The following is a 27,529-nucleotide window of genomic DNA, read 5'->3' as shown; positions in this document are numbered from 1 at the left end:
TGAGTCAGCCTCACTTAGTATTTATATTCAACAGCACTCCGTGATCGCTCGTATTACTACTACACTACTAAAGCTAGGAAATAGCTTTAAACGGCTTTAAACTAACAACTTAAGCATTAAGGCTCATCAGAGCTGACATACACAACAGACTGATTAATTACACAAACTCAAGGTGCTTACCTCTTACCGGACTTGCCACAAAATGGCGGAGGAGAAAATACCCCCGCTTGGACCGCTATTCAGCCACTGAGAAAATAGGATGCATTTCACCAAAATGACATTATCTTCAGAAAGCTGACTAACACACTACAGCATCAACAGCTGATCGCACACGCTCCACCTCTCTCTCTCTCTCACTCACATCCTTGTTTCTCCAATAACATGTTAGAAACAGCTCAAGCTGTGATATTGGTAGTTCTGAAGTGATGTTTTTGAAAGGCTTGGACGCATCATTTGGTTTGAACCAGCAACAGCAGATTCTGATCCGTCGTGTAAGAAAGTAGTTCAATGCACAAATGCGTTTTTTTGTGACCGTACTCAGTTTTTCCTAATTTTTTTAAATGTACTTGTTCATTGAACTGTTGTATATAAGCAATATCACACACGCAATCGTGCGATATGGCCCTAAATCAGCACTGCTGTGATTACCTACGGCACTCGGCCTGTGGCCGAATCACAGCTGATGTAGGGCCATATCACACTCTTGCTCATGTGATAATGCTTAGATAGATAGATAGATATATAGATAAGTCTGTATTTACATACAATAAACACATAGATACATTAAACAACATATACATTAAGTTAGGGTCAGAAATTCTGTTTATTTTAGGAAATGCTGTTATTTTAACACATTTACAGGTAAAGACATAATGGCAGCTCACTTGAATGAGTGGAAAATGACATTCACAGTAACACAGAAAAAAATTCATTTTGATGTTTTGTTTGGTCCTCTACAGCATCTGAATAATCTGTTTGGCTCTCTCCTTTCTCTTGTCAGTATCTGCTGTATTTTTCTCTTCTCCTTGTCCTTCCCAGCGCACCAACGCTTCAGCTTTCTGCAGTGTGGTCGCTCGTGCAGCTCCACGAAGACCCTCAAGATAGGACAACAGCAACTCGAAGTGAGCATCAGGCACCTGAGAAAGAGAGCAAATGCAGAGGGAATAAAATGCATTTTATAACATCCTGGCATCAGGATAAAATAGTTCTAATTCCTTCTTCTGTCATGCATAAATGGAGATGTTAGGCAGAATGCAAAAGCTTCTAATTTCCATACAAGAAAAGTGAACGGTGATTTATACTGCCAAGCTACAAAAAGGAAAAAAACATCACCATGAACGTTCCTCACACAAAGCTCTTGTATGGATTGAGTTATTTGGACTTATCTGACAGTAAAAATCACCATCCATTTTCCTTGTATGGAAAAGAGCATCTCAGAAATGTCTTCTACATGGAAAAAAGAAAATAAATGGGGGAAGTAAAACATCAATCTTTAAAGCCCCAAAGTGATCAATAACGGATGATATTAATGGTATAACAGCGTTCTCTGTACCTTCATATCGTCATACATGTGCTGCAGTAACCACGTCTGCCTGGTTTTCTGAAACTTCCACTCCTCTTTTCTCTCAGACCAGCTGAATATAACATAAAAGATACCAGTAAAAACTAGATAGGTAAAGTCTGTCAAGACAAACATTAATGTTGGCTTGATAAAGCCTTTGTATGAAAGTTTAAAGAAAGATAGTCAAGTAGACCTTCAGATAACACCTTCAGAAAGATAGATGGATAGATTTTTTTTATTGTAACCTAAAGCCATGATATGTCCCGACCTTGTGTGTGTTTGTTTTCATTTGAATTTTTTGACGAGCATTCTATTGGCCCGTTTGAACATTCTGTCAATTCAAGTCTTTGGGATTTTTTGGATTTTTGATCGTCCGCTGTGCGAAAACCACTATTCCGATCAGTTAGGAAAGATTTAGCAATGTGAGCCAGAACAGTCTGAAGGTCTGTGGCAAGTTTCGTGGGTGTAGCTTGAAAGCTGTAAGAGGAGTTACAACTGATAATTTTGGTATTGGTTAAGGGATTTTGGAAAAACCCTAAACAAAGTTTGGAAATTAAGAGTCATCAAGCCAACATATCAATGTCTATCAATGTCTGGTAGAATTAGGATACATATGAAGATAACCGTTTGTGTCCTACCATGTGAGGTATTCCAGCGCCTGCTTCTCTGCAATATTTGTCTTGACCTTCTCCTTTTTTGTGCTTTTGCCTTCTTCTCTCAGTTTCTTCTTCTCCTCCTTTTTCCGAATCTTCTTCATCTTCCTCTCCAGCACTCGTATTTCCTCTGGACTCAGTTCTTCCTCTTTATTTGCACCTTCCTCACCCTCCACTCCAGAATGTTCTCGCTTCAATGAGGTGCTCACATCTCCAGAGCTCTGAGAGAGAGTCTTACATTTAATATTCACATTGACACAAATGTCTTGAGTTTATTTGATTATTTTGCACATAAGCAGAAAGTTGAAGACATATGACTGGAGCATATTTCAGGTCTCTTAATATGTGTTTGTGTGTGTAATAATCAATCTAATCTGCAGATGAGAGCAGAAATATACAGTGATGACAAGACAGCAATGTGCCTCAGGGCACTTTTGCTTACCGTGTACATGCAAAAGCACTTCTTGGAAAACTAGAATGTTTAGATGTTTTATGCTGCTGGCTGCCGACTCATCAAACTACATTGAAAAACTACACAGTTGATATCAGAATGTATTAACATTATACTTTGATATACAGTATATCTATTCCATTCCACTGATATGTGGTACAAAGTAATACAATATTTATAAATACATACCACCATGGTATTCACATTGTACACCAAGGTACCTCAAAGAATACCATGGTACTTTATTTTATGGTAACATAAATGGGAAAACATAATCATCACTGGAATGGAATTGCAAGAAATTACTTTTTTCAGAACACTCTCTGCGTCTGCCATAGGTCAGAAATGTGATCCGAAGTCAGAATTGATTCAAATAAGTGCATTTCTCTGGTTTGAACAAGAAACACTTCAAAGATCTTTCCATCCGTCTATCACACACACACAAACACACAACAGTACACACTTTCTCCTTCACTCTTGTAGTTTTCCAGCCAGTAGGGGAGGTAATGGAGCATTTCCCCATCATATTGTTTGGTGTAAACAGAGGCGGCCATTGTATGTGTCTATTTGGCATAACCTGGTCCTCCTGTATTTAACTATTTGTACATCAGACATCGTCACTTCAGCAGGAGAAACTTCTCCTTCAGTATTGCCAAACAGCGGAGAGGAACAAAGAATGGACTGGGAAAATAATAAAACAAACATCTGCCTTCATTTATTTCTCTGTGACCTTAAAGGACATATTGTGTGCATACGATATCAAAGCAGGAGAACAATGGATAAAAGTGGATAACTGAAAACATACGGTAAATCTGCTTTTTAAAACGTTTAATTTCAAACACTGGGCTGAGTACTATTGAAAGTATACATTTACTCTGTATAATTCCCAAAAATGACCAAATAACGTGATATTGGAAAATTTTCTGAATTTCATCATGACATTTTACTATAATGATCTGCACATTTTCTTAAGCTGAACAAAACCAGTTTTCATGTCAAGGTACACAATATTGTCAAAAGTTATATGAACATGCATGTTTAATTAACAAGTTTTGCCATTTCAGCTTTACATGTATTACTAACAGGTGTATTCAAGGAAGCATAGTCAACTGTTCCAATTCATCCCAAGGGTGTCCAATAGGGCTTCGGGTTTTGGCTTTGTGCAGGCTAGTTAGGTTCTTCTACACTCAACTTGGTAAATAATTTTTTTATTAGGCTTCACCTTCTGCTTGAGGTTGACCGATAGTGGATTTAGCCACTGATTTTGATACCGATAACTAAGGTGGCGGGAAAGGCCGGTAACTTTTAATCGGCCGATAGTTTTTAAAATCAAATTTATAGAATGTTTAAAAAAAAGAAAAGAAAAAAAAAAGATAATTTTTGCCTTACTATGATGGGCACAGACATAGAGGCTACAATGGTCCAAAATAAATACAATCCCAGATGCACTTTATTTTTCAACCAGAAAAAATAAAATACAAAAATTGGTGCATAACAAACAGTTCAATCTTTGTTTCACACAGTCTGAGAGTCCTTTAGGTGCTTTTTTGCGTGTCTTGCACTGAGGAGAAGCTTCTATCTGGCCACTCTGCCGTAAAGGCCAGATCGGTGGAGTGTTACAGGAATGGTTGTGCTTCTGCGAGTATCTCCCATCTCCACACATGATCTCTGGAGCTCAACCAAAGTGACCATCGGGTTCTTGGTCACCTCTCTTATCAAGGCCCTTCTCCCCTGATTGCTCAGTTTGGCCGGGCGGCCAGCTCTATGAAGAGTCCTGGTTGTTCCAAACTTCTTCCATTTAAGAATTATGGAGGCCACTGTGCTCTTGGGAACCTTCAATGCAACCGAAAAAAATTTGTAGCCTTCCCCAGATCTGTGCCTCGACACAATCCTGTCTCTGAGCTCTGTAGTCAGTCCCTTTGACCTCATGGCTTGGTTTTTGCTCTGATATGCATTTTCAGCTGCGAGACCTTATAAAGACAGATGTGTGCCTTTCCAAATCATGTCCAATCAATTTAATTTGCCATCGGTGGACCCTAATCAAAGTGTAGAAACATCTCAAAGATGTTCCAGAGAAATGGGATGCACCTGAGCTAAATTTTAAGTGTCATAGCAAAGGGTCTGAATACTTATGTCAATGCAATATTTCAGTTCTTTCTATTTAATACATTTGTAAAGTTAACAAAAATCTGTTTTTTGCTTTGTCATTATGGGGTATGGAGTGTAGACTGATGTGGAAACAATAAATAAATGTAAAGCATTTTAACATAAGACTGCAACATAACGAAATGTGAAAAAAAATGAAGGGGAATGAATACTTTCTGAATGCAATAGTCAAATTTTTGTTTGCATGAACTTGCTTCAATTTAGAACACTTATCTAATATCTAATAAAAAAAATGCATTGAGGTGAGGATAAAAATATGGATAAATTCTGTCAATCATGAAAGATTCAGATTTAGCAAATCTCCATGGGGATTCAGTGATTGTTTTTATTTCACCTCTAGAGGCTGCTGTTATACTGTAGGACCAAGCTGTTCTAACTGTAGTATCCTCCAGTGCCGGCAACAGAGGAACAAGGAGGAATAAAATAATAATAATAATGACAACTATCAACATGGATTTTTGCCAATAACTGATAGTTCCAAAAAGCAACTATCGGCACCGAATAATCGGTAAAACCGATATATCAGTCTACCTCTACTTTCTGCACAGGGGTAATGACATTCTTTTTTTTCCTCCCCAATTTGGAATGCCCAATTCCCAGTGCGCTCTAAGTCCTCGTGGTGGTGTAGTGACAGAGGACGAATCTCAGCTGCCTCCACGTCTGAGACGTCAATCCGTGCATCTTATCACATGACTTGCTGAGCGCGTAACCGCGGAGCCGTATTGTGTGGAAGCCCACGCTATTCTCCGCGGCATCCACGCACAACTCACCACGTGCCCCACCGAGAGCGAGAACCACATAATAGCGACCACGAGGAGGTTACCCCATGTGACCAATTTGGTTGCTTAGGAGACCTGGCTGGAGTCACTCCGCACGCCCTGGATTCGAACTCGCGACTCCAGGGGTGGTAGTCAGCTTCAATACTCGCTGAGCTACCCAGGCCCCCTGGGTAATGACATTCTTACACAAAAAATGCCTTTCCCAAAGTGTTGCAACAAAGTTGTAAGTAAAGAATTCTTTAGAATGTCCCTGTATGTTTTAAAATAAAGATTTGTTTTAGCACTGGAATTAATGGATAGCAAAGCCCATTAATTAGAAACATACTTTTGTCCATGTAGTGTACAATAATGTCATGTCTCTTTGTGTTTTAGACCTTGGAAAAGAGAAAAGCAATACGGAAAATTCCTGTATATTTCCTCACTATGTGATGGAAAAACAAAGGACGTGAGAGACGGGAAGATGATGGAACATCTGATAACCTCTGACCCCACCGTCCGTTCAAATCACTCGGGCCTGCACTGGCCTGCTACTGACATCAATGAAACAAACTCAACTTCCCAGGACACTTACATCATAAGTCTCATCCTCTCCTGCATCTACACCAGCTTCCTCTTCCCGCTCGGCCTTGCAGGTAACATCCTGATCCTACTGGTGAATTTTGACCCCCGTCAGCAGATGAGCACCCCTGACCTGTACTTCACCAACTTGGCTTTGGCCGACTTAGTGCTGGTTCTGGATTCGTTGATAGAGGTCTTTAACCTAAGTGAGCATTACTATGACAATGCAGTCCTGTGCTCCTGCATGGCACTATTCCTGCAGGTAAACATGTACAGCAGCGTGTTTTCGCTCACCTGGATGAGTTTGGATCGTTGCCTCGCGCTGACTGGTCTCAGCATGCGTGCACTACCCAAGAATGTTTCCACAACACACCGTTCGCGCATTGCGCGAAGAGCTTGCGCGACCATTTGGGCAGCGGCTACTCTATGCACCTTGATTCCATTCGCAAATGCACACATACATCATGGCTGGGGGCGTGGCTTCTGTTTTGCAGGAGTGGCAGAGGTGCAATGGTTGGAGGTGACCCTGGGATTTGCCCTGCCGTTTTGCATAATGGCCGTATGCTACACCCTAATCGCACGTGTTCTTCTCCGTTCTGAACGGCCACAACGAACCAAAGCTCTACGCATGATCGTCGCAGCTGTGACTGTGTTCTTCGTGTGCTGGTTGCCGGAAAACGTTTTTATTAGTGTGCATCTGTTGAGTGGTGACACAGAGGCCTCGCGGCGCCGTGGAAACCACACACTGTGGCAGCGATACCCCCTGACGGGGCATGTGGTGACCTTAGCAGCTTGTGCCAACAGCTGTCTGAACCCACTTGTATACAGTCTGCTGGGAAGCACTTTCCGACGTAAACTGCAGGTATTTGTTGCACACCACGTGCACTGCCTGCATACATGCACACAGACTGCAAACACAACGCCTCCTTGCCCCTGTGTCACATGCAAAAACACACACCATTCGTGCTCTCATGAAAATAAGGACTTGGAAGAGGAGCGTGACCTCAGGAGTGGAGAGGAGGGGGCTGAGGGCCGAGTGTGTGTCTGCGACAGAGTGGGATAAACACTGTCACATATTACATAGACATTATGAGAAGGACAATCCAGTAAGGGTGTTCAAAAAGACCAGGATCTGCACACTTGTAAAGTTGAGACAACAATATGACTGTAATTAAATGACAAAGTCAACATGAAATGGCATTCACAGCCCATTTCACCTCCATAACAGCACTAAGTAAAAATACAGATTTTCAGATGCATCACGATCTTCGTTTGAACGATCTCGATACTGATTCTTAAATCCCAAGATTGATCTTTTACTATGTGTAAAACAATGCACGTCATCTCTTGTTATATGCACTAACTAGCTGATGCCAGTAGTCTTAAAGAAACAGTACCAATTTAGCACATGTTCTACATATCAATGTAAATACTTATAAATAGTACAAATTATGCAAGTAAACAATAAACATTTAACAAATGTATATGCAACATAAATCCAATTTCAAGACATTTATTGATGGAATAGACTGAATTTGAACATTTTTCAAAACCTAAAATGTGACCAATATGATGAAAAACTGCAAAATGAACAGTTACAGAAATACCCATACAGTGCATCCGGAAAGTATTCACAGCGCTTCACTTTTTCCACATTTTGTCATGTTACAGCCTTATTCCAAAATGGATTAAATTCATTATTTTCCTCAAAATTCTACAAACAATACCCCATAATGACAACGTGAAAGAAATTTGTTTGAAATCTTTGCAAATTTAAAAAAAAAAAAAAAAAAAAAAAATCACATGTACATAAGTATTCACAGCCTTTGCCATGACACTCAAAATTGAGCTCCGATGCATCCTGTTTCCACTGATCATCCTTGAGATGTTTTTACAACTTGATTGGAGTCCACCTGTGGTAAATTCAGTTGATTGGACATGATTTGGAAAGGCACACACCTGTCTATATAAGGTCCCACAGTTAACAGTGCATGTCAGAGCACAAACCAAGCCATGAAGTCCAAGGAATTGTCTGTAGACCTCCGAGACAGGATTGTATCGAGGCACAGATCTGGGGAAGGGTACAGAAAAATTTCTGCAGCATTGAAGGTCCCAATGAGCACAGTGGCCTCCATCATCCGTAAATGGAAGAAGTTTGGAACCACCAGGACTCTTCCTAGAGCTGGCCGCCTGGCCAAACTGAGCGATCGGGGGAGAAGGGCCTTAGTCAGGGAGGTGACCAAGATCCCGATGGTCACTCTGACAGAGCTCCAGCATTTCTCTGTGGAGAGAGGAGAACCTTCCAGAAGAACAACCATCTCTGCAGCACTCCACCAATCAGGCCTGTATGGTAGAGTGGCCAGACGGAAGCCACTCCTCAGTAAAAGGCACATGACACCCCGCCTGGAGTTTGCCAAAAGGCACCTGAAGGACTCTCAGATCATGAGAAACAAAGACTGAACTCTTTGGCCTGAATGGCAAGCGTCATGTCTGGAGGAAACCAGGCACCGCTCATCACCTGGCCAATACCATCCCTACAGTGAAGCATGGTGGTGGCAGCATCATGCTGTGGGGATGTTTTTCAGCGGCAGGAACTGGGAGACTAGTCAGGATCAAGGGAAAGATGAATGCAGCAATGTACAGAGACATCCTTGATGAAAACCTGCTCCAGAGCGCTCTGGACCTCAGACTGGGGCGAAGGTTCATCTTCCAACAGGACAATGACCCTAAGCACACAGCCAAGATAACAAAGGAATGCCTCCGGGACAACTCTGTGAATGTCTTTGAGTGGCCCAGTCAGAGCCCAGACTTGAACCCGATTGAACATCTCTGGAGAGATCTGAAAATGGCTGTGCACTGACGCTCCCCATCCAACCTGATGGAGCCTGAGGTCCTGCAAAGAAGAATGGGAGAAACTGCCCAAAAATAGGTGTGCCAAGCTTGTAGCATCATACTCAAAAAGACTTGAGGCTGTAATTGGTGCTAAAGGTGCTTCAACAAAGTATTGAGCAAAGGCTGTGAATACTTATGTACATGTGATTTTTTCGTTTTTTATTTGTAATATATTTGCAAAGATTTCAAACAAACTTCTTTCACGTTGTCATTATGGGGTATTGTTTGTAGAATTTTGAGGAAAATAATGAATTTAATCCATTTTGGAATAAGGCTGTAACATAACAAAATGTGGAAAAAGTGAAGCGCTGTGAGTACTTTCCGGATGCACTGTATGAATCGATATTGAATCTAATCAAGAGCTTCTGAATTGGAATCGAATTGGGAAATCTGTATCCAATACCAAGCCCTACACGATAATGTGACGGACTTGAGTGAAACAGAATATTCTCTTGGAAAAAATGTAGGCAGAGCTTGATTTTATTAAATAGTAATTGACTGGATTGTGAAAAGTGGGCAATCCATACCAAAGAGACTTTTTTTTCCCCATTGGAATAATAATGTGCACTGATGAAATGAGTACAATAAGACAGTAAACAGGATCAAATCTGATTTCATGCTGACTTTACAGTCATACAATAGAGTTATCCATGGAAAATTCAATGAAATAATATCAATACCAATTTAATAAGTTTAAGTTTGTTGTCTTATCAATGCACAATACATGGATATTAATGCTTCATCATGCATAGATGTCATTTTTTTTAAAAGATGCGAGATACAGCGTATTTATATACTATGGTGTATATATAGCTGCAGATGTTTTTTTATTGATTATTGATATGTTAACTCACCTCAGATTTACTTTCTTTTTTCTTCATCTCTGCTTTTTCTTCTGTTGTTTGTGTGTTTGGTTCATCTCTGGCTACTTTTGTGTTCACCAGATTTGATTTAGGAACATTTTCTTCAGAGTCCTGTAAATGTATACTCACAGCATTCAATTAATTTCATACATAATATGCTGTATTAGCTGAAAACTGAAAATAGATTAGCAGTTCAGAAGATAGCACATTTTGATCTACAGAGAGGTGAATGGAATTTTACCAAAAACTAATTAAATTAAAACTAATTTGGACCAGACTATTTTAGGAAATGCATGCTAAAATAAAGCATGCTCTGTATAAACATTATAGCAGCATAATTCCCAAAACTCTTTCTTTATGGTCATTTTATTCTTCCAAACTCTTGCAAGGTTTAGGACTGATAGTTCAAATCTTTATACACAAGCAAATCCAACACATCTTCTCTTTACCTTGTGTTTCCCTTTCTTTTTCTTCTTCTTTGTGTGATCTTCCTGTCCATGTGTCATGTTCTCCGCCTGCTCACAATTCTGCGGCTCTTCTGTGATGTCTTCTACAGGAACACATGCCTGAAAATAACACATACATAGCACAATACTCTCTTTTAGACCACTTTTTACAGTGCTGTGAAAAAGTATTTGCACCCTAATTTCTTCTATTTTTGTGTATTTTTCATACTAAATAGTTTGAACTTCAAACGAGATATAACATAAAACAAAGGTAACCTGAGTAAACACAAAATACAGTTTTCAAATATATACTTTTTATATTGAAGCAAAAAAGTTATCCAACACCTATATCACCCATGTGAAAAACTAACTGCCCCCTTAAACTTAATAGCTGGCTGTGCCACCTTTAGCAGCAACAACTGCAACCAAACGCTTCTGATAACTGGAGATCAGTTTTTCACAAAGCTGTGGTGGAGTTTTGGCCCAATCTTCTTTGCAGAACTGCTTTAGTTCAGCCACATTGGAGGGTTTAAGCATGAACTGCCCATTTAAGGTCCTGCCACAGCATCTCAATCAGGTTCAAGTCAGGACTTTGACTAGGTCACTCCAAAACTTTAATTTAGCTTCTTTTAAGCCATTCAGAGGTGGACTTTCTCCTATGCTTTGGATCATTGTCTTGCTGCATAATCCAGTTGTGCTTGAGCTTCAACTCACAGACTGACAGACTGATGACGTTCTCTTTTAGGATCTTTTAGGATTTTCTGGTAGAAAGCAGAATTCACATTTCCCTCAATTATTGCAAGTCGCCCTGAAGCAGCAAAGCATCCCCACACCATCACACTACCACCACCATGCTTGACCGTAGGTATGATGTTCTTTTAGTGGAATACTGTGTTTGATTTACACCAGATGTAACGGGACCCCTGTCTTCCAAACAGTTCCACTTTCGACTCATCCGTCCACAGAACATTCTCCCAAAAGCTTTAAGGCTCATCTGAATTTTGCCAAAACACACCTTGATAATCCTCAATGTTCTTCTGGGTTAGCAGTGCATGGATGCCATTTTTGGCCGGTGTCTTTCTGATAGTGGAGTCATGAACAGTGACCTTTATTGATACGAGAGAGGCCTGCAGTTCCTTGGATGTTGTCCTTGGCTTTTTTGTGACTTTCTGGATGAGTCATTACTGTACTCTTGGAGGAATTTTGGAAGGTCAACCACTTCCGGGAAGGTTCACTACTGTGCCAAGTTTTCTCCATTTGAAGATTTCTCACTGTGGTGCTTTGGAGTCCCAGAGCCTTTGAAATAGCTTCCCAGACTGATGTATTTCAATCACCTTTTTCCTCATCATTTCAGGAATTACTTTCGACCTTGGTATAGTGTGCTACTGAGTGAGACCTTTTAGCCAACTTCATGCTGCTGAACAATTTCTATTTAGGTGTTGAGATGATTGAACAGGACTGGCAGTAATCAGGTCTGGGTGTGTCTAGTCCATCTGAACCCCATTATGAATGCAGTTTCATAGATTTGAGGATTCAGTAACTAAGGGTTTCACATAGACCCAGTTGGTATTGGGTAACTTTTTTACTTCAATAAATATCATTTAAAAACTGTATTTTGTGTTTTGTCAGACTGCCTTTGTTTTATGTTAGATTTTGTTTGAATTTTTGAAACAATTTAGTATAACATATATACACAAAAACAGAAGAAATAAGGATGGGGCCCAAATACTTTTTCAAAGCACTGTATATGTTGTCTATTAAAGGGATAGTTCACCATAAAATTGACATTTCCTCATCATTTACTCACCCCATGCCATCCCAGATGTGTATGACTTTCTTCTACTGAACACAAATGAAGATTTTTAGAAGAATATTTCAGCTCTGTAGACCTATTTAATGGTCAAGTGAATGGTGGCCAGAACTTTGAAGCTCCAAAAGCACATAAAGGCAGCATAAAATTAATGCTAATGGTTTAATCCATGTCTTTAGAAGCGATATGATAGGTGTGGGTGAGAAACAGATCAATATAAGTCCTTTTTAACTATAAATTCTCCTCCCTGTCCAGTAGGTGGCAATTTTCACGAAGAATGCGAATCACCCAAAAAAAAAAAAAAAAAAAAAAAAAAACGAACAAAAAAAAAGTGATAGTAAAAGTGGACATTTATAGTAAAAAAGGTCTTAATATTGATCCGTTTCTTACCTATCATTTTGATTCTGAAGATATAGATCAAAACACTGGAGTTGTATGGATTATTTTATGCTGCCTTAATGTGCTTTTTTGGAGCTTCAAAGTTTTGGTCACCATTCACTTGCATTGTATGGAACTACAGAGCTGAAATATTCTTCTAAAAATCTTCATTTGTGTTCTGCTGAAGAAAGAAAGTCATACACATCTGGGATGGCATGAGGGTGAGTAAAATGATGAGGGAACTTTCATTTATGGGTGAACTATCCATTTTAATGATAATACTGAAGAAAAAAAAACACTTTCACTCATTTTAGATTTATTTTTCTTCTTCTGAGTATTCCCTTCATGATGTCCATTCGTGTCTGAATTTGTTTCAGGTACCCTTTGTTTAACAACCAAAGAGATATATTCTCATATATACACAACAACAAACGCCAATTAAGCTTCTTACACTAACATCATATAAATCTCTTAAAGAAACAAAGAAAAAACAAAATCACCTAACCTCAATCTTCCTTTTATGTTTGTGTATCTCTGCATTTTGTTTCACACTGTAGAATATTTTCACAATCACTCACCTCATCATTAGATTTTCTCTTCTTCTTGTCATTCACCTCCTCTTTTCTCTCATCTTGTACATCTGTGATCTCATCTAGACCAGGTCTGAATTTCTTCTTCTTGACAGAATCAAACTTGCGTCCCGGAGCTTGTCTCTTCGTCATGGCAACAAATCTGGGGTGGTGGAACAACAGCACACATGTTGCTTCAGACGACAGCAGATATAAATCGTATTTTTCGTAGTTATGAAGATATTCATGTTCAAATTCATGCAGCTTTCCCCAGTTACCACCCACAAATTTCTCAATTAAAATGTTGTTGTTGACAAATGTACCACTGAAGGTAAATAAACTACAAAACATTTATATAATGTGACAGTGATCACACACACTAAACGTATGTCAATTTAAAATAATAAATAAGTTAAAAAAAAACTTGAAAGCATAACATTTTTTGGTCATTTAAAGCTCTTGTCACTGATACGGCAGCGAAGACACAGATAGTCATATATTTTAAACTAGTTACACTAAACGCATAATATCAGCTGGCCAAATTGACCAAAAGTACTCAATTTACTGACTTGCAGGCAAAATAAAGGCTTCCAACACTTTCATACACTCACGTGTCGTCGAACTCCGCCATGAAAACGGACCATTCTTGATGACGTTGCTATGGTTATGCAAAATTCTGCACGCTGATTGGTTAACGCACAGACTTCTGGGATATTGTAGTATTTATTTTACTATCTCGTGAATTTAAAGGGAGTCATATGGATTACGTTTATGCTGCCTTTATGTGCCACCATTCACTTGCATTATATGGACCTACAGAGCTGAAATATTCTTCTAAAAATCTTAATTTGTGTTCTGCGGAAAAAAGAAAGTCATCCACATCTGGAGTGGCATGAGGGTGAGTAAATTATTAGGGGATTAAAATTTTTGGCGGAACTACATTACAAGGCGGAACTACATTACAGTTTATTGTAGTTTCCGGACGGAATTAACAGTCGCACTCGTTACATGACCGGAGAAAATCATGCTCTGATGTAAGGAAACTTCAAGATGTCAGCTGCAGGACAACGAGTCTGCTCTAATTTTTCCAGATATGCTTTATATCACCATATTTTCACCAACACAAGACAGAGCACTTTAAGGCAAGTAAACGTTTTGTATATAAATTATGAAAAAGTCACCGTTAACCTCAACAGGGCTTATGCAGACAGCCTGCTGTAGTCAAAGCAAACCTTTAATTAAATTTGATTAACAAATCATATTTTTTGTTTCTATCTGTTGTTTAAATAGATTTATTGTCTTCAAATCCTATTTGATGGGCAGAATTAAGTCACAGCCTTTAAATGGTCAGCTGACCTTGGCTGGAGGCAGGGGCGGAGATTTCAAGGGGAACCCACCAATAATCAAAACAAACAAGTATCCTCGAGCCATGTCAAGATATGTATTAAATGCATGACGTGCATTCAGAAGAGGTTTTCAGCATTACCTGTTATGCACAGAGATTTGACCAGATTCCTTGAAGCTTTTATTTATATTGTGTACTGTAGAGGTTGAAATGCCCAAAATCCTTCCAATTTGTCTTTGGGGAACATTGTTCTCAAAGTACTAGATTATTTGCCGATGCATCTATTGGCAAAATGGTGAGCCTTGACCCATCTGCTGATTCAAACCACCTTATTTCAACTCATCAGGTTTTTATTAATCTGGAGTGTGTTGCAAACATGTGTTGTAGTGCTTTTGATATACAATAGCAGAGAGTGAATCATATTTACAAATCACTCCTTTTGGTTTTTATTAGCATTTTCGATACTATCCCAACTTTTCAGAATTGGGGGTGAACATCTTTAGAATTATGTGCCAAGTGATTGTTTTTTTTTTTTTACTTGTAGATCATGTGCCACAAGGACGCTGTCCATGACATCACAGCTTTACGCAAAGTCCAGAAAACCTCCGGATGGCGATGAAGAAACTTCTAAACCCATCAAGTTCTCCACCAGCAAGGCCAGCCACCAAACCTGGAACGTGGACCGCTCGCTGGGCAGCACTTACCAGCGGCCCTGGTGGAAAGTGTTACCCATCAGCATATTTGGAGTGGGCTTCCTCTTCTGGTGCATCTTCAGGAAGGAGTCAAAGATAGACGACTCTCTGGAGAAACATCTGTATGAACATTTACCAGGACTGCTGTCAGATGAAGAGGAAGAAACTGTCAAAAGTAAACCATGACAGTGGCTTAAAAAGGGACATCTATTTGGAATGTTTATTTATTGTTTAGTGATGCCTTCAGAAATAAAATGGTAGCCATTTTCTCTATACTGCAACTGATTTAAAGTATTCTATTAACTGTCCAGACAGAACTCCAGATCAAGCTGAATAAAAAGGCTTGAACTGCACATGTAATAGATTGTCAATTAAATAATCCCTGACTCAGACATGCCTAAAAAGGTAGACAAGAAACAAAATGTTAGTCTTAGATTTACACAATTTAATGGAAAAGAAATTGAAATATGGTAAATGTAAATATAGTTCATTGCATTGAGGACCAAATGATTAAATTGAAATGTGCAAATCAAAAAAAAAAAAAAAGTTTGCAAGATGGAGACCGATAATAAATGGACTGAATTCCAATTATAGTCCGACTGCTTTAACTACAAATCTCAAAAAACGCCAATGCACTGGATCAAATGCAAAACTTTCCAAGCCTATGCAGTCTGAAAGCATGCAACAATGAAACAATTTCATGAAATGAAAGCACAAATTTGTAAAACGTTATTAAAAATATTCTTGCATAAATGGTCCCATTCTATTCAGAGGCAATTCACAATGCAGTCACAAATTAGTTTTGTATTTAAAAAAACTATACAAAGTTTAATTCCATGTCAAGAAAGTATGTAACACTGACTATCAAAGCCAAAATAACGAGCAGCAACACAAATTGAGGTAGTGGAAAGTTTTTATTTACAACCAAATGGCCACAATAGAAGAGGAAAAAAAAAAAAAAATTCCAATAACAAATAAAACTGACACTAATTCATCATGAAGCATGCAGACTAGGCAGAGGTATATGAAAGTCTAAAATACAAACTTTAAAAACCTGAGGAGCTCCCGGAATGTTCTGACACTACTACTACCCCCCCCCCCCCTATCAACTGTACCCACAAAACACCCCTCCCCTACCAAAAAAGAAAAAAACCCTAACTTTAACTACACGGGCATTTATAGTAGTGTAAGAACCCTGATGTCCCACCCTCCTAACCCACCCTTGCACCAAACCCCTCCCACATATATTCCTCCACACAAAAAAGGTTGAGTAAATAGAAGAGAGTTTAGGCACGCTCTCCACGGATACGACGGGCCAGCTGGATGTCTTTGGGCATGATGGTGACACGTTTGGCGTGGATGGCACACAAGTTTGTGTCCTCAAACAGACCAACCAAGTACGCTTCACTTGCTTCCTACATGGAGAAAACATAATAGCTGAAGCTGGTAAAACAGGAAGAGTGCTTCAAGAACAAGGTTAATCACCAAGGCAGTCTATTCAACTCCAGTTCTGCAAAGTTTAGGTCCAACATTAATCAAACACACTTGAGCAAGCCAATCAAGGTCTTAAAGATTTAGGGTTGGAGCCAAACTATGCAGGACTGTAGCTGATCTCAGATTTCCATAATCCAGCACCAGGAAACACACCTGCAAGGCTCCAATGGCAGCGCTCTGGAAACGCAGGTCGGTTTTGAAGTCCTGAGCGATCTCACGAACCAGACGCTGGAATGGAAGCTTGCGGATCAGCAACTCAGTGGACTTTTGGTACCGACGAATCTCACGAAGAGCCACAGTACCAGGACTGGAGAAAAGGAACCAGAAAATCCCAATTTATTATTGCTGCCTTTTAGTACTCCGTTTAGTTGGAGTCTAGTTTTCTTTATGCATTCATGCTAGGACGAAAATAAATGCACTTGTATCTTCAGTAAACAGATTGAGAGCAGACTACATGCAACAGATTTGTCAATTTAGGACCAAAAATTCTGCATAGTCCTTAACGTATACAAGAGTGTACGGAATTTATTTTTTAAAACTCAATTAAATATGCGATACTCCAAGATGCTTGATGAAAATAAAAATGGCATTGCACCGTTATGTCCAAAATCATGACATCACTGCAGTACTTCTTTTGAAAAGTAATGTTTAACCCTATAACACCACCTCATTCAAGCAGCTCGTAACTTGATTCAGGTGTCCTTCACAAAGATGAATCCTTCCGATTCCAGTCTTGCTGAAGCACCCCCAGATCATCACCGATCCTCCACCAAATTTCACAGTGGGTGCGAGACACTGTGGGTTGAAGGCCTCTCCAGGCCTGCATCTAACCATTAGACGACCAGGTGGAGGATCAGTGATGATCTGGAGGTGCTTCAGCAAGGCTGGAATCGGACAAATTCGACTTTAAGGATGCATGAATCAAGCCACGTACAAGATTATCCCGGAAGAAAACTTCCTGTTCTGTTCTGACAATGTTCCCAAACTCTGAGGATTGGTTTTTCCCAGCAGGTCAATGCTCCATGCCACACAGCCAGGTCAATCAAGGTGTGGATGGAGGACCACCAGATCAAGACCCGGTCATGTCCAGCCCAATCTCCAGACCTGAACACCACTGAAAACCTCGGAAATGTGATCAAGAGGAAGAAGCCAAACAAATCTGAGCTGCTTGAATTTTTGCGCCAGGAGTGGCATAAAGTCACCCAACAGCAATGTGAAAGACTAGTAGAGAGCATGCCAAGACACATGAAAGCTGTGATAGAACTTCAGTTATTCCACCAAATATTGACTTCTGAACATTAGTATTGTCTAAAAATGAATACCAACTAGTTTTTTTTTTTTGCATTATTCGAGGTCTGAAAACACTGCATCTTTTGTTATTGTGACCAGTTGCCATTTTAGAGCATTTATTTGCAGAAATGGACAACATTTTTATTTGGGAGAAATTCAGTACTTCATAGAATAAAACAAAATGTTCATTTTACTCACACCTATAAATGGTAAATCCAGAGAAACTGATAATCTAGCAGTGGGCACTTAATCCTTTCCATAGCTGCATGACAAAATTGACGCCTACAAATTGACGTCACTGTTTCTTACCGGTATCTGTGGGGCTTCTTGACTCCACCGGTGGAGGGCGCACTCTTCCTGGCCGCCTTAGTGGCAAGCTGCTTCCTGGGGGCTTTGCCGCCGGTGGACTTACGGGCGGTCTGTTTGGTACGTGCCATGGCACTCTAATGAAGCAGTCTGAACGGAAAGAAAAAGCACTGATGAATACAGACAGCCGAGGGAAATTCCACATTGCATGACGTAATCCAAAACAAAAACCCCAGGTCACTGTCTCCGCCCACAATAGAGTGATGCACACGCATTTGTAGTGTTTAGGAAAATAGGAGACCATGAATAAACCATTTCCAAACTGTCCTTACTACAACTTGGGGGCGCCATTTAGGAGTTCATACGGTAGACTGGTGGCTACACGGGCTAAATAGACGGTTTTACATATAGAAAAAAGCAACTTGACGCATTATATTAAGGTGCATGCAATGTTTACGTTAGCATTTAAGCAAATATAAACAAGAGTAGCTATAACGTCATTAACAACTCGTAGTGAGACACTGAGTCACACACAAAACTGACTATAAGCCCCATTCAACAAACAAAACACACACATTGCCTGAAGGCAAAAACTACTATAGCCACATTCATTAGACCAATAAGCGACTAGTCTTGAAAACACGTTCCCTTGTCATTATGGCGAAGTAAACAAAATCATAGCTACAACAAAATCATAGCTACATTTAGAGGATAGACAACTAATGCAGTAGTCCTCCATCTCATGATGAGACTCAGACACGTTTCTGTCTTTATGAGTAACATGGCGCCCAAGAACACCTTTTCTTTGTCTACACCGACAATTCAATAACGCAGTCTGAAAGTGTCAAACTAAAGAACGACGTATATAATCGTGTTACGTATTTTAAACAAAGTACTTAAAGAACACCAAGGGAGCTCGTGAGATAAAACCGAAGTAAATATCTGCTCATCGCTTCCGCGACAAAAAATAATAAAAAAAAATGAACCGAAAGCAACCGATTCTCATTTAAACCGACAGAATAGGCTGAAACCCAAATACATTTTGTGTGCTAAAACGTTAGATACACACTTTATAATACAAGAAATTTCTAAACTAAGTTGTTTTAATAACGACCGTTAGCGATACTCACTGTTTTCTGTTTCTGTAATCACTCAACCCAAAATAAGGAACGTCGGTCACACGCCAGGAGAACTGCCTGAATTTATACAGTTAGTGACGTCGGTACGCGGCTAAGCCACGCCCACTGCATTTCTCATTGGCTGAAGGAGCGAGTGCGGAATTTGTCCCGCTTTAGTATTATTGTAATTACTATAAAAGTCCAAGCGCTCTTTTGATGCAACTTAAAGGGTTTTCCGTTTTCTGTTTCTGTAAATAAATCAGAATAAGCGTGATCTTGAAATCTCCATGGTTTCAAACGAATGTTTAATCAAGAATCTTTCTGAATCCTCAGATATTACAGCACTGGCTTCACTGTTGGGTAAGTTACTCTTAAAAAAGTAATAAATTACTAACTACTAATTACATCTTCTACAGTGTAATTAGATTGCTGTACTAATTAGTACTCTGTCTGAAAAGTAATTGCATTGCTTATTACTAATTACCTTCTAAAACCCTTATCAGCCTCGACCAGATGAAAAATACAAGGATAGACATGAAACTGTTCTTTTAATTATTTCAAATAAATCATATAAAAATCAAATAAATTATTCATGAACTGGCTAAAGCATTTAAGGGGGCAGCATTACATTAGAAAACATGCATTTTGGGGGTCTGGTTAGCTCAGTGAGTAACGCTGACTACCACACCTGGAGTCGTGAGTTCAAATCCAGGGTGTGCTGAGTGACTTCACCCAGGTCTCCTAAGCAACCAAATTGGCCCAGTTGCTAGGGAGGGTAGAGTCACATGGGGTAACCTCCTCGTGGTCACTCTCGGTGGGGCACATGGCAAGTTGTGCATGGATGCTGTGGAGAATAGCATGAAGGCTCCACACGCACTATGTCTCCACGGTAATGCGCTCAAAAAGTCACGTGATAAGATGCGCAGATTGCCGGTCTCAGACACGGAGGCAACTGAGATTCGTCCTCCACCACCTGGACTGAGGTGAGTCACTACACCACCACGAGGACTCAGAGCGCATTGGGAATTGGGCATTCCAAATAGGGGAGAAAAGATTGATTTTTTTTTTTTTTTAAAGATTGAATTTCAACCTTGAAGGATGAATCAACTGAATTGGGTAAGATTCAATGTTTCACTACAGATCAGTTTATAAACAATTGGATGCCTCTTCTGGAATCTTGTCTCTAGTCATATCAGTAACCTTTTAAAAGCTGTTTTATTCTTCATGGAGAGGGTCCCCATCATGTAAGGATCACATGACCAGCCATACGATCATGGCTGACTGTGAATATTGACAATCCACAATGGCATTGGTAAATGAAAACTATTGCTTTTGAATGATGCTGCATCCAGGCCCCTAGGTGTCAGTATAAGTCCAAGACGACATAAACAAAAACTACTGAGTTCACCTTTAACTGTACCCCCATAAAAAAATAGCATTTTCCCAATTCACTGCACTTTATAACTTAATAAAAATCAAGTTGACGGAGGAGAGAAAGTCTCTGGATATGCAAGCAATGTCTCAATCCTTTTTAGAAAAACACCATTGTCCAGAGTGGAGAGGCAGAGACTGTGGCAGTGCACCCCAAATCAGCAACCCAAAGGTCTGAGGCTCCTACCTATGCTCAAAAACCCAAGAAGAAGAAAAAGAAAGGCGAAGGCAAGCATAAGCCACAGAAAGAGATGATGAGCACTGCTAAGGAAACACCTAAACAAGATAGCACAGAATTAGTAAGCACTAAAATTGATTAACTATTAAAACATATTTAGATGACCCCTTGAGCATATTTTAATGTAGTATTCTGTACACTTATTATTTTTAATGATAAGTGTTTTAGACTCCAGATGAGCAGCTAAGTCAAGAGTTGGCTGGTGCATAGAACAGCTCGATCTGGGCCTGAGAGCACAAAAAACTTCCAGTAAACAAAGTGAATGTGTCAATATGCAAATGTCTATATATTATTCACACACTACTGAAAAGAAATTAATTCAGACTATACAACAACTCATCGCTTTTTGTCATTTCATCTGATTGCATTTAGGGGAAGAGTCCAGTGGCCTGTACCATGAAGGTCGTTGAACGAACTCAGGGTTTCAGGATTGGTTTCAGGTTGGTCTCAGGCTTCGATCCTGAATTTAAGATTAGATTACGCGCTCGTGCACATGAATGAGTGACGTTTGCAGTGCACAACCAATCGTGTGATAGAACGCGATTCACTTCTTGCTAGAGACTCAGTGGGATTTACCTCTCTGCTGAAAGCTGATGATTATGAAAGTAAGAATTTAAGAGACGATTTTGTGGATTTCTCAGATTTTATTTGTAAAGTGTGCTTTGAGACATGGGGGAGTGGCTTGATTGCATCAGAGATGTCATTTTACTCACAGCTGATTGGTTCAGCATCTGTAATCCAGAACGAAACCTGCTATGGAGCAGATTATCCATGTAGTGTAAATTACTATGGAGATGAACACTGCTAAAAGCCGACCAACTTTCATGGTGCCTAAAACCTGGGGTTGAGGCAAACTAAACTAAAACTTGCCTGGCTAGACACCGAAACCGGCTTCATGGTACAGGCCTCAGGTTGTGTAAATTATCTTGTTTTCTTTGTTTCTCTCATCGAGTGCAGCACTCACCTCTTTCATACTGAAGCTACGGTAAAATAAATTGGTAAAATAAACTGAACAGTATTTGAGTTAGTCAAACAGGTTTGGATTCAGACATCAAAGATCAGATGGGGTTATGGAAGTACCTGTTGACGAGGGGGAGATTCCCTGATTTATTCAGATTGTGACTGGTTGACAAGGACAGATTAGCTGGCTCTGAAAACATAATTTACAGCATTGTCCATGTGGTTGATTCCTATAGAAACACACACACACACACACACACACACACACACACACACACACAACAACAACAACAACAACAACAACTCAAAATTCAATAAAACTCAAATACTCACCAAAACAAAAAAAAAAAAAAACTTAATTTGTACCTGAGGTCTTTTGAGACTCTTGACGACTTGAGCGCTGTGCTCATAGGGTTCAGCTAACTGTTTCCCATTCAGCAGGTAACTTTGCATGTACATATACTGTTGGACATTGTTAACAGACAAATTAAATAAACAAGTGAATGTGTGAAACATGTTTTATTGAGACTTTACTTTCTAGAAATCCACAGTGACCGAAGTTGAAGAAAGACTCTTATAGAAAGATATATATTCTAATAAATGTTTGGTAAATTTGTCCGTTCAGTCGTTCATGAATGCTTCACTAAGTCCACATCCAAATGTGCATGCTACCTGTATACAGTATGCAAGATTTGGATGAGTTTAACACAAATCACAGTATGTTTAAAATAATGTTCAAAAAATGCCAAAATGCTATACTATTTACACCAATCAGCCACAACATTAAAATCACCTGCCTAATACTGTGTAGCTCCTCCTCGATCCCAGGAGATCAGCAGTTACAGAAATACTCAAACCAGCCCATCTGGCACCAACAATCATCCATGCGATTATCTAATCAGCCAATCGTGTGGCAGTGCATAAGATCATGCAGATACGGGTCAGGAGCTTCAGTTAATGTTCACATCAACCATCATAATGGGGAAAAAATGTGATCTCAGTGATTTGGACCGTGGCATGATTGTTGGTGCCAGATGGGCTGGTTTGAGTATTTCTGTAACTGCTGATCTCCTGGGATTTTCATCCACGACAGTCTCTAGAATTTACTCTGAATGGTGCCAAAAACAAAAAACATCCAGTGAGCGGCAGTTCTGTGGACGGAAACACCTTGTTGATGAGAGAGGTCAACAGAGAATGGCCAGACTGGTTCAAACTGACAAAGTCTACGGTAACTCAGATAACCACTCTGTACAATTGTGGTGAGAAGAATATCATGTCATCTGCTATTCTGAGATGCAGGTTGACGCTGTTTTGGCGGCACGAGGGGGACCTACACAATATTAGGCAGGTGCTTTTAATGTTGTGGCTGATCGGTGTGTGTATATATATATATATATACAGGTGCATCTCAATAAATTAGAATGTCGTGGAAAAGTTCATTTATTTCAGTAATTCAACTCAAATTGTAAAACTCGTGTATTAAATAAATTCAATGCACACAGACTGAAGTAGTTTAAGTCTTTGGTTCTTTTAATTGTGATGATTTTGGCTCACATTTAACAAAAACCCACCAATTCACTATCTCAAAAAATTAGAATAAGGTGACATGCCAATCAGCTAATCAACTCAAAACACCTGCAAAGGTTTCCTGAGCCTTCAAAATGGTCTCTCAGTTTGGTTCACTAGGCTACACAATCATGGGGAAGACTGCTGATCTGACAGTTGTCCAGAAGACAATCACTGACACCCTTCACAAGGAGGGTAAGCCACAAACATTCATTGCCAAAGAAGCTGGCTGTTCACAGAGTGCTGTATCCAAGCATGTTAACAGAAAAAGATGCACAACCAACCGAGAGAACCGCAGCCTTATGAGGATTGTCAAGCAAAATCGATTCAAGAATTTGGGTGAACTTCACAAGGAATGGACTGAGGCTGGGGTCAAGGCATCAAGAGCCACCACACACAGACATGTCAAGGAATTTGGCTACAGTTGTCGTATTCCTCTTGTTAAGCCACTCCTGAACTACAGACAACGTCAGAGGCGTCTTACCTGGGCTAAGGAGAAGAACTGGACTGTTGCCCAGTGGTCCAAAGTCCTCTTTTCAGATGAGAGCAAGTTTTGTATTTCATTTGGAAACCAAGGTCCTAGAGTCTGGAGGAAGGGTGGAGAAGCTCATAGCCCAAGTTGCTTGAAGTCCAGTGTTAAGTTTCCACAGTCTGTGATGATTTGGGGTGCAATGTCATCTGCTGGTGTTGGTACATTGTGTTTTTTGAAAACCAATGTCACTGCACCCGTTTACCAAGAAATTTTGGAGCACTTCATGCTTCCTTCTGCTGACCAGCTTTTTAAAGATGCTGATTTCATTTTCCAGCAGGATTTGGCACCTGCCCACACTGCCAAAAGCACCAAAAGTTGGTTAAATGACCATGGTGTTGGCGTGCTTGACTGGCCAGCAAACTCATCAGACCTGAACCCCGTAGAGAATCTATGGGGTATTGTCAAGAGGAAAATGAGAAACAAGAGACCAAAAAATGTAGATGAGCTGAAGGCCACTGTCAAAGAAACCTGGGCTTCCATACCACCTCAGCAGTGCCACAAACTGATCACCTCCATGCCACGCCGAATTGAGGCAGTAATTAAAGCAAAAGGAGCCCCTACCAAGTATTGAGTACATATACAGTAAATGAACATACTTTCCAGAAGGCCAACAATTCACTAAAAATGTTTTTTTTATTGCTCTTATGATGTATTCTAATTTTTTGAGATAGTGAATTGGTGGGTTTTTGTTAAATGTGAGCCAAAATCATCACAATTAAAAGAACCAAAGACTTAAACTACTTCAGTCTGTGTGCACTGAATTTATTTAATACACGAGTTTCACAATTTGAGTTGAATTACTGTAATAAATGAACTTTTCCACGATATTCTAATTTATTGAGATGCACCTGTATAATTTATGAATGAGAAATTTATTCTGCATGTGTTTAATGAACAAGGCCTATTAACTGGCACAAACCAAGAGGTTTTCTCTTGTTTTGCCATCCAGAAATTTTAAATGCATTTTGAACAGAGGATTTGCATTCTGAGCAGTCTGGCGGCCCCCCTGTAGAAGGCCACACTTTGCATTGATTCCAGACCTCAGATCACAACTGTCTTAGATGATTTGCTGCTTTCTCTCTGAGAGGGAAGTTCCGACCATGTTTGCAGCAGCTGATTGGCTCAAACAGCGAGGAGGCGTTCCATAGCATGACCAGCAATGCGTGCATTTTTTGCCTGTTGTCCAAGCAGCAATTACAGAGCTGTGTAAACTCAAAGGTGTCGGACCAGCAACGGCTTCAGGTACACATACATTCACATAGCCATCATATCAATAACTGTAAAAATACACTTTTAAACTATCTTTAAATTACATTTAAAGCCGTGTTGGTGGCCGTAGCTCCTGGTGAAGTCACCTTCATGACTGATGAAGCTGTCGAGAGCATTGCCGAGTTGAGACACGGCCAAACATTACACTCTGTTCCTCCAGAAAATACTGCACAAAACTTCTCAGCTTAACAGTGGTAACAACCACCTTTATCTCATTCCAAACCTGTTTCTTTCCTCTGTGAATCACAAATAAAGCTGATGGATGCAGCAGGCAAATTGACCAATCAGAAGCCAGAGAAGAGGAAGGCAACTGATGAAAAACCCTCAAAGAGACAGAAGACTGTCCAGTCTTAGGAATTTATGCATTAATCTCCATTTAATTACCTAATTATTGACTATTCTTGGGGTGCAATCTTCCTGTTGAATCTGAGAAATTTAAATTCACCACTCTTTAGGTGTTTATCAGTTCTATGAGCTAGAAAAAACTTTAATTTAATTATCTTTAAGTTTTAATGGTCCCTGATCTTGCTAGAGCTGCACAGATCACAAAGTGCAACACTTTTTGAAGATACCTGTCTGTATGTTCAGAACTGCTTTAGCAAATGTGTAATTTTCATGTGTACATTTTTAAAATAAAGCAATAAAACCTTTGTAAAAAAAAAAATATGTTGTTGTTTTATAAATGGGTACGACTTTGAGTCCTGTTCCCTTTTAAATGCAATAAAGGCACAATCCCAGAGAGAGAGAGAGAGAACTACTATGATACAAATACAAATATTTTTAATTATTAACTTATTTTAATGACCAAAAAACACAATGTTAGCTGTGCAAGACTGCATGATTTTTGCCCATTAAAAAAAATGGAACATTCCTTAAAATTGCAAAACAAATAAATAATCTTATAATGATTTTGAGAAAACAGAATTAAGAAAAGTGAGCATTAAAATAAATATTTATATTTAATATATATAATTTAAATAATTCTAACTAATTATTTATAATGTAATAATTATTTAATACATTTTATTATGAATTACATTATTTAATTTTATATATTTTCATTTAATTTAAATATTTAATTTTACAAATATAATTTTTTGCTAACACTTAAGGTTCCATTTGTTAACATTAGTTAATGCATTAGGTATCATGAAAACAATTAACAATATTTTTTTTAAAGCAATTATCGATCTTTGTTAATGTTAGTTAATAAACTAAATTGTTAGTTCATGTAAATTCATAGTGCATTAACTAATGTTAACATATACAACTTTTGAGAATGTATTAGTCTATTTTGAAATTAACATTGACCAAGATTAATATATGGAACCTTACTGTAAAGAAAAACAAATATTTTAAATTAAATATTCAATATGAAATATTTTAATTAAAATAATTAAATATTTATAATGTAATTTTATTGATGTAATAATTAAATTAATGAATATATTCAATACATTGTACGGTATATATTTATGATTAATTTAAATATTTAATTTTAATAATTAAAACAGTTTCATAAATAATTCAAAACCAATGTTTGGTCCCAAACAAGCTAGCAACAACGAAGGCTAAATCAGCAACCCTGTTACTTTCAAATATTAAAACAATTATGAAATGTACTTTAATTTTAATTTTGAATGTAATTTAATTGTTGCTAGAACATTACAAAAAAACACAGGATTTTAATCTGTATTCCTAAATTTTGGTAACAAGTATTCCAAGAATGGCAAACTTATAAAATAAATAGAAAATAAAACATTTTGTGTGACACCTAGTGGTGTGGATGCAGCATCATTAAAAAAATCAGTAGTTTTCAGTTACAGATGCCATTGTGGAAATTCACTATTCACAATCAGACATGATTAATTTAATCCAAGAGTGAAAGTGTTAAATAAAAAGATGGTTACTGAGATTAAGCGAGTAATATTCAACTGGTCATGTGATTCTAAAATGGCAGCACCCATGAGGGCGCCCCTGCTCCATGTAGAATAAAACAGCTATTATAAGGTTACTGGCTAGAGTCCTCATCTCATGTGAGTGGTCATGATCAAAATTACAATACATTTTTTTAGGAGTAAAACTTTTTAATAGGGAAAAAATTAATGAGTACACCTTTAATTGACCTTTTGTTTAAAAGTTTCCAATCAGTCTTATTTTGT

At 38.9% G+C, this 27,529-nt stretch overlaps 4 protein-coding genes and 1 pseudogene across 7 annotated transcripts; 3 read left to right on the top strand and 2 right to left on the bottom strand.

The window, feature by feature from the left end:
* Nucleotides 1-804: 804 nt before the first annotated feature.
* On the bottom strand, nucleotides 805-13,778 carry LOC127434137 (uncharacterized protein C7orf50 homolog). Of its 2 annotated transcripts, none has more exons than XM_051686656.1 (7): nucleotides 13,738-13,778; nucleotides 13,136-13,289; nucleotides 10,373-10,489; nucleotides 9,915-10,034; nucleotides 2,200-2,435; nucleotides 1,553-1,634; nucleotides 805-1,136 (listed from the first exon to the last, which is right to left on the bottom strand). In XM_051686656.1, the coding sequence occupies exons 1-7, from the start codon at nucleotides 13,755-13,757 to the stop codon at nucleotides 954-956; spliced, it is 912 nt and encodes a 303-aa protein (XP_051542616.1). In that variant the 5' UTR covers nucleotides 13,758-13,778; the 3' UTR covers nucleotides 805-953. The 2 variants fall into 2 exon arrangements, with proteins under 2 accessions (XP_051542616.1, XP_051542617.1); XM_051686657.1 differs by having other exon boundaries at nucleotides 13,696-13,777.
* Nucleotides 2,442-7,800, top strand: LOC127434134 (G-protein coupled estrogen receptor 1-like). Of its 3 annotated transcripts, XM_051686652.1 has the most exons (3): nucleotides 2,442-3,471; nucleotides 5,432-5,833; nucleotides 5,983-7,800. In XM_051686652.1, the coding sequence occupies exons 2-3, from the start codon at nucleotides 5,784-5,786 to the stop codon at nucleotides 7,229-7,231; spliced, it is 1,299 nt and encodes a 432-aa protein (XP_051542612.1). In that variant the 5' UTR covers nucleotides 2,442-3,471; nucleotides 5,432-5,783; the 3' UTR covers nucleotides 7,232-7,800. The 3 variants fall into 3 exon arrangements, with proteins under 3 accessions (XP_051542612.1, XP_051542611.1, XP_051542613.1); XM_051686651.1 differs by having other exon boundaries at nucleotides 2,442-5,833; XM_051686653.1 differs by lacking the exon at nucleotides 5,432-5,833 and having other exon boundaries at nucleotides 5,983-7,795.
* Nucleotides 13,779-13,955: 177 nt separating the features above from the next.
* On the top strand, nucleotides 13,956-15,751 carry LOC127434141 (protein ccsmst1-like). The gene is made up of 2 exons (XM_051686664.1): nucleotides 13,956-14,268; nucleotides 15,016-15,751. Exons 1-2 carry the CDS (start codon nucleotides 14,177-14,179, stop codon nucleotides 15,347-15,349), a joined length of 426 nt encoding a protein of 141 aa, XP_051542624.1. The 5' UTR covers nucleotides 13,956-14,176; the 3' UTR covers nucleotides 15,350-15,751.
* Nucleotides 15,752-16,058: 307 nt separating this feature from the next.
* Nucleotides 16,059-19,495, bottom strand: LOC127434142 (histone H3.3A). The gene is made up of 4 exons (XM_051686665.1): nucleotides 19,384-19,495; nucleotides 18,257-18,403; nucleotides 16,811-16,964; nucleotides 16,059-16,578 (listed from the first exon to the last, which is right to left on the bottom strand). Exons 2-4 carry the CDS (start codon nucleotides 18,382-18,384, stop codon nucleotides 16,450-16,452), a joined length of 411 nt encoding a protein of 136 aa, XP_051542625.1. The 5' UTR covers nucleotides 18,385-18,403; nucleotides 19,384-19,495; the 3' UTR covers nucleotides 16,059-16,449.
* A 974-nt stretch (nucleotides 19,496-20,469) lies between these two features.
* LOC127434544 (uncharacterized) lies at nucleotides 20,470-25,721 on the top strand (annotated as a pseudogene).
* The last annotated feature ends 1,808 nt before the right edge of the window (nucleotides 25,722-27,529 follow it).

Source organism: Myxocyprinus asiaticus, chromosome 44, assembly GCF_019703515.2.
Source record: "Myxocyprinus asiaticus isolate MX2 ecotype Aquarium Trade chromosome 44, UBuf_Myxa_2, whole genome shotgun sequence".
NCBI classification, from domain to species: Eukaryota; Metazoa; Chordata; class Actinopteri; order Cypriniformes; family Catostomidae; genus Myxocyprinus; species Myxocyprinus asiaticus.
This window is presented reverse-complemented; position numbering and strand designations above follow the sequence as displayed.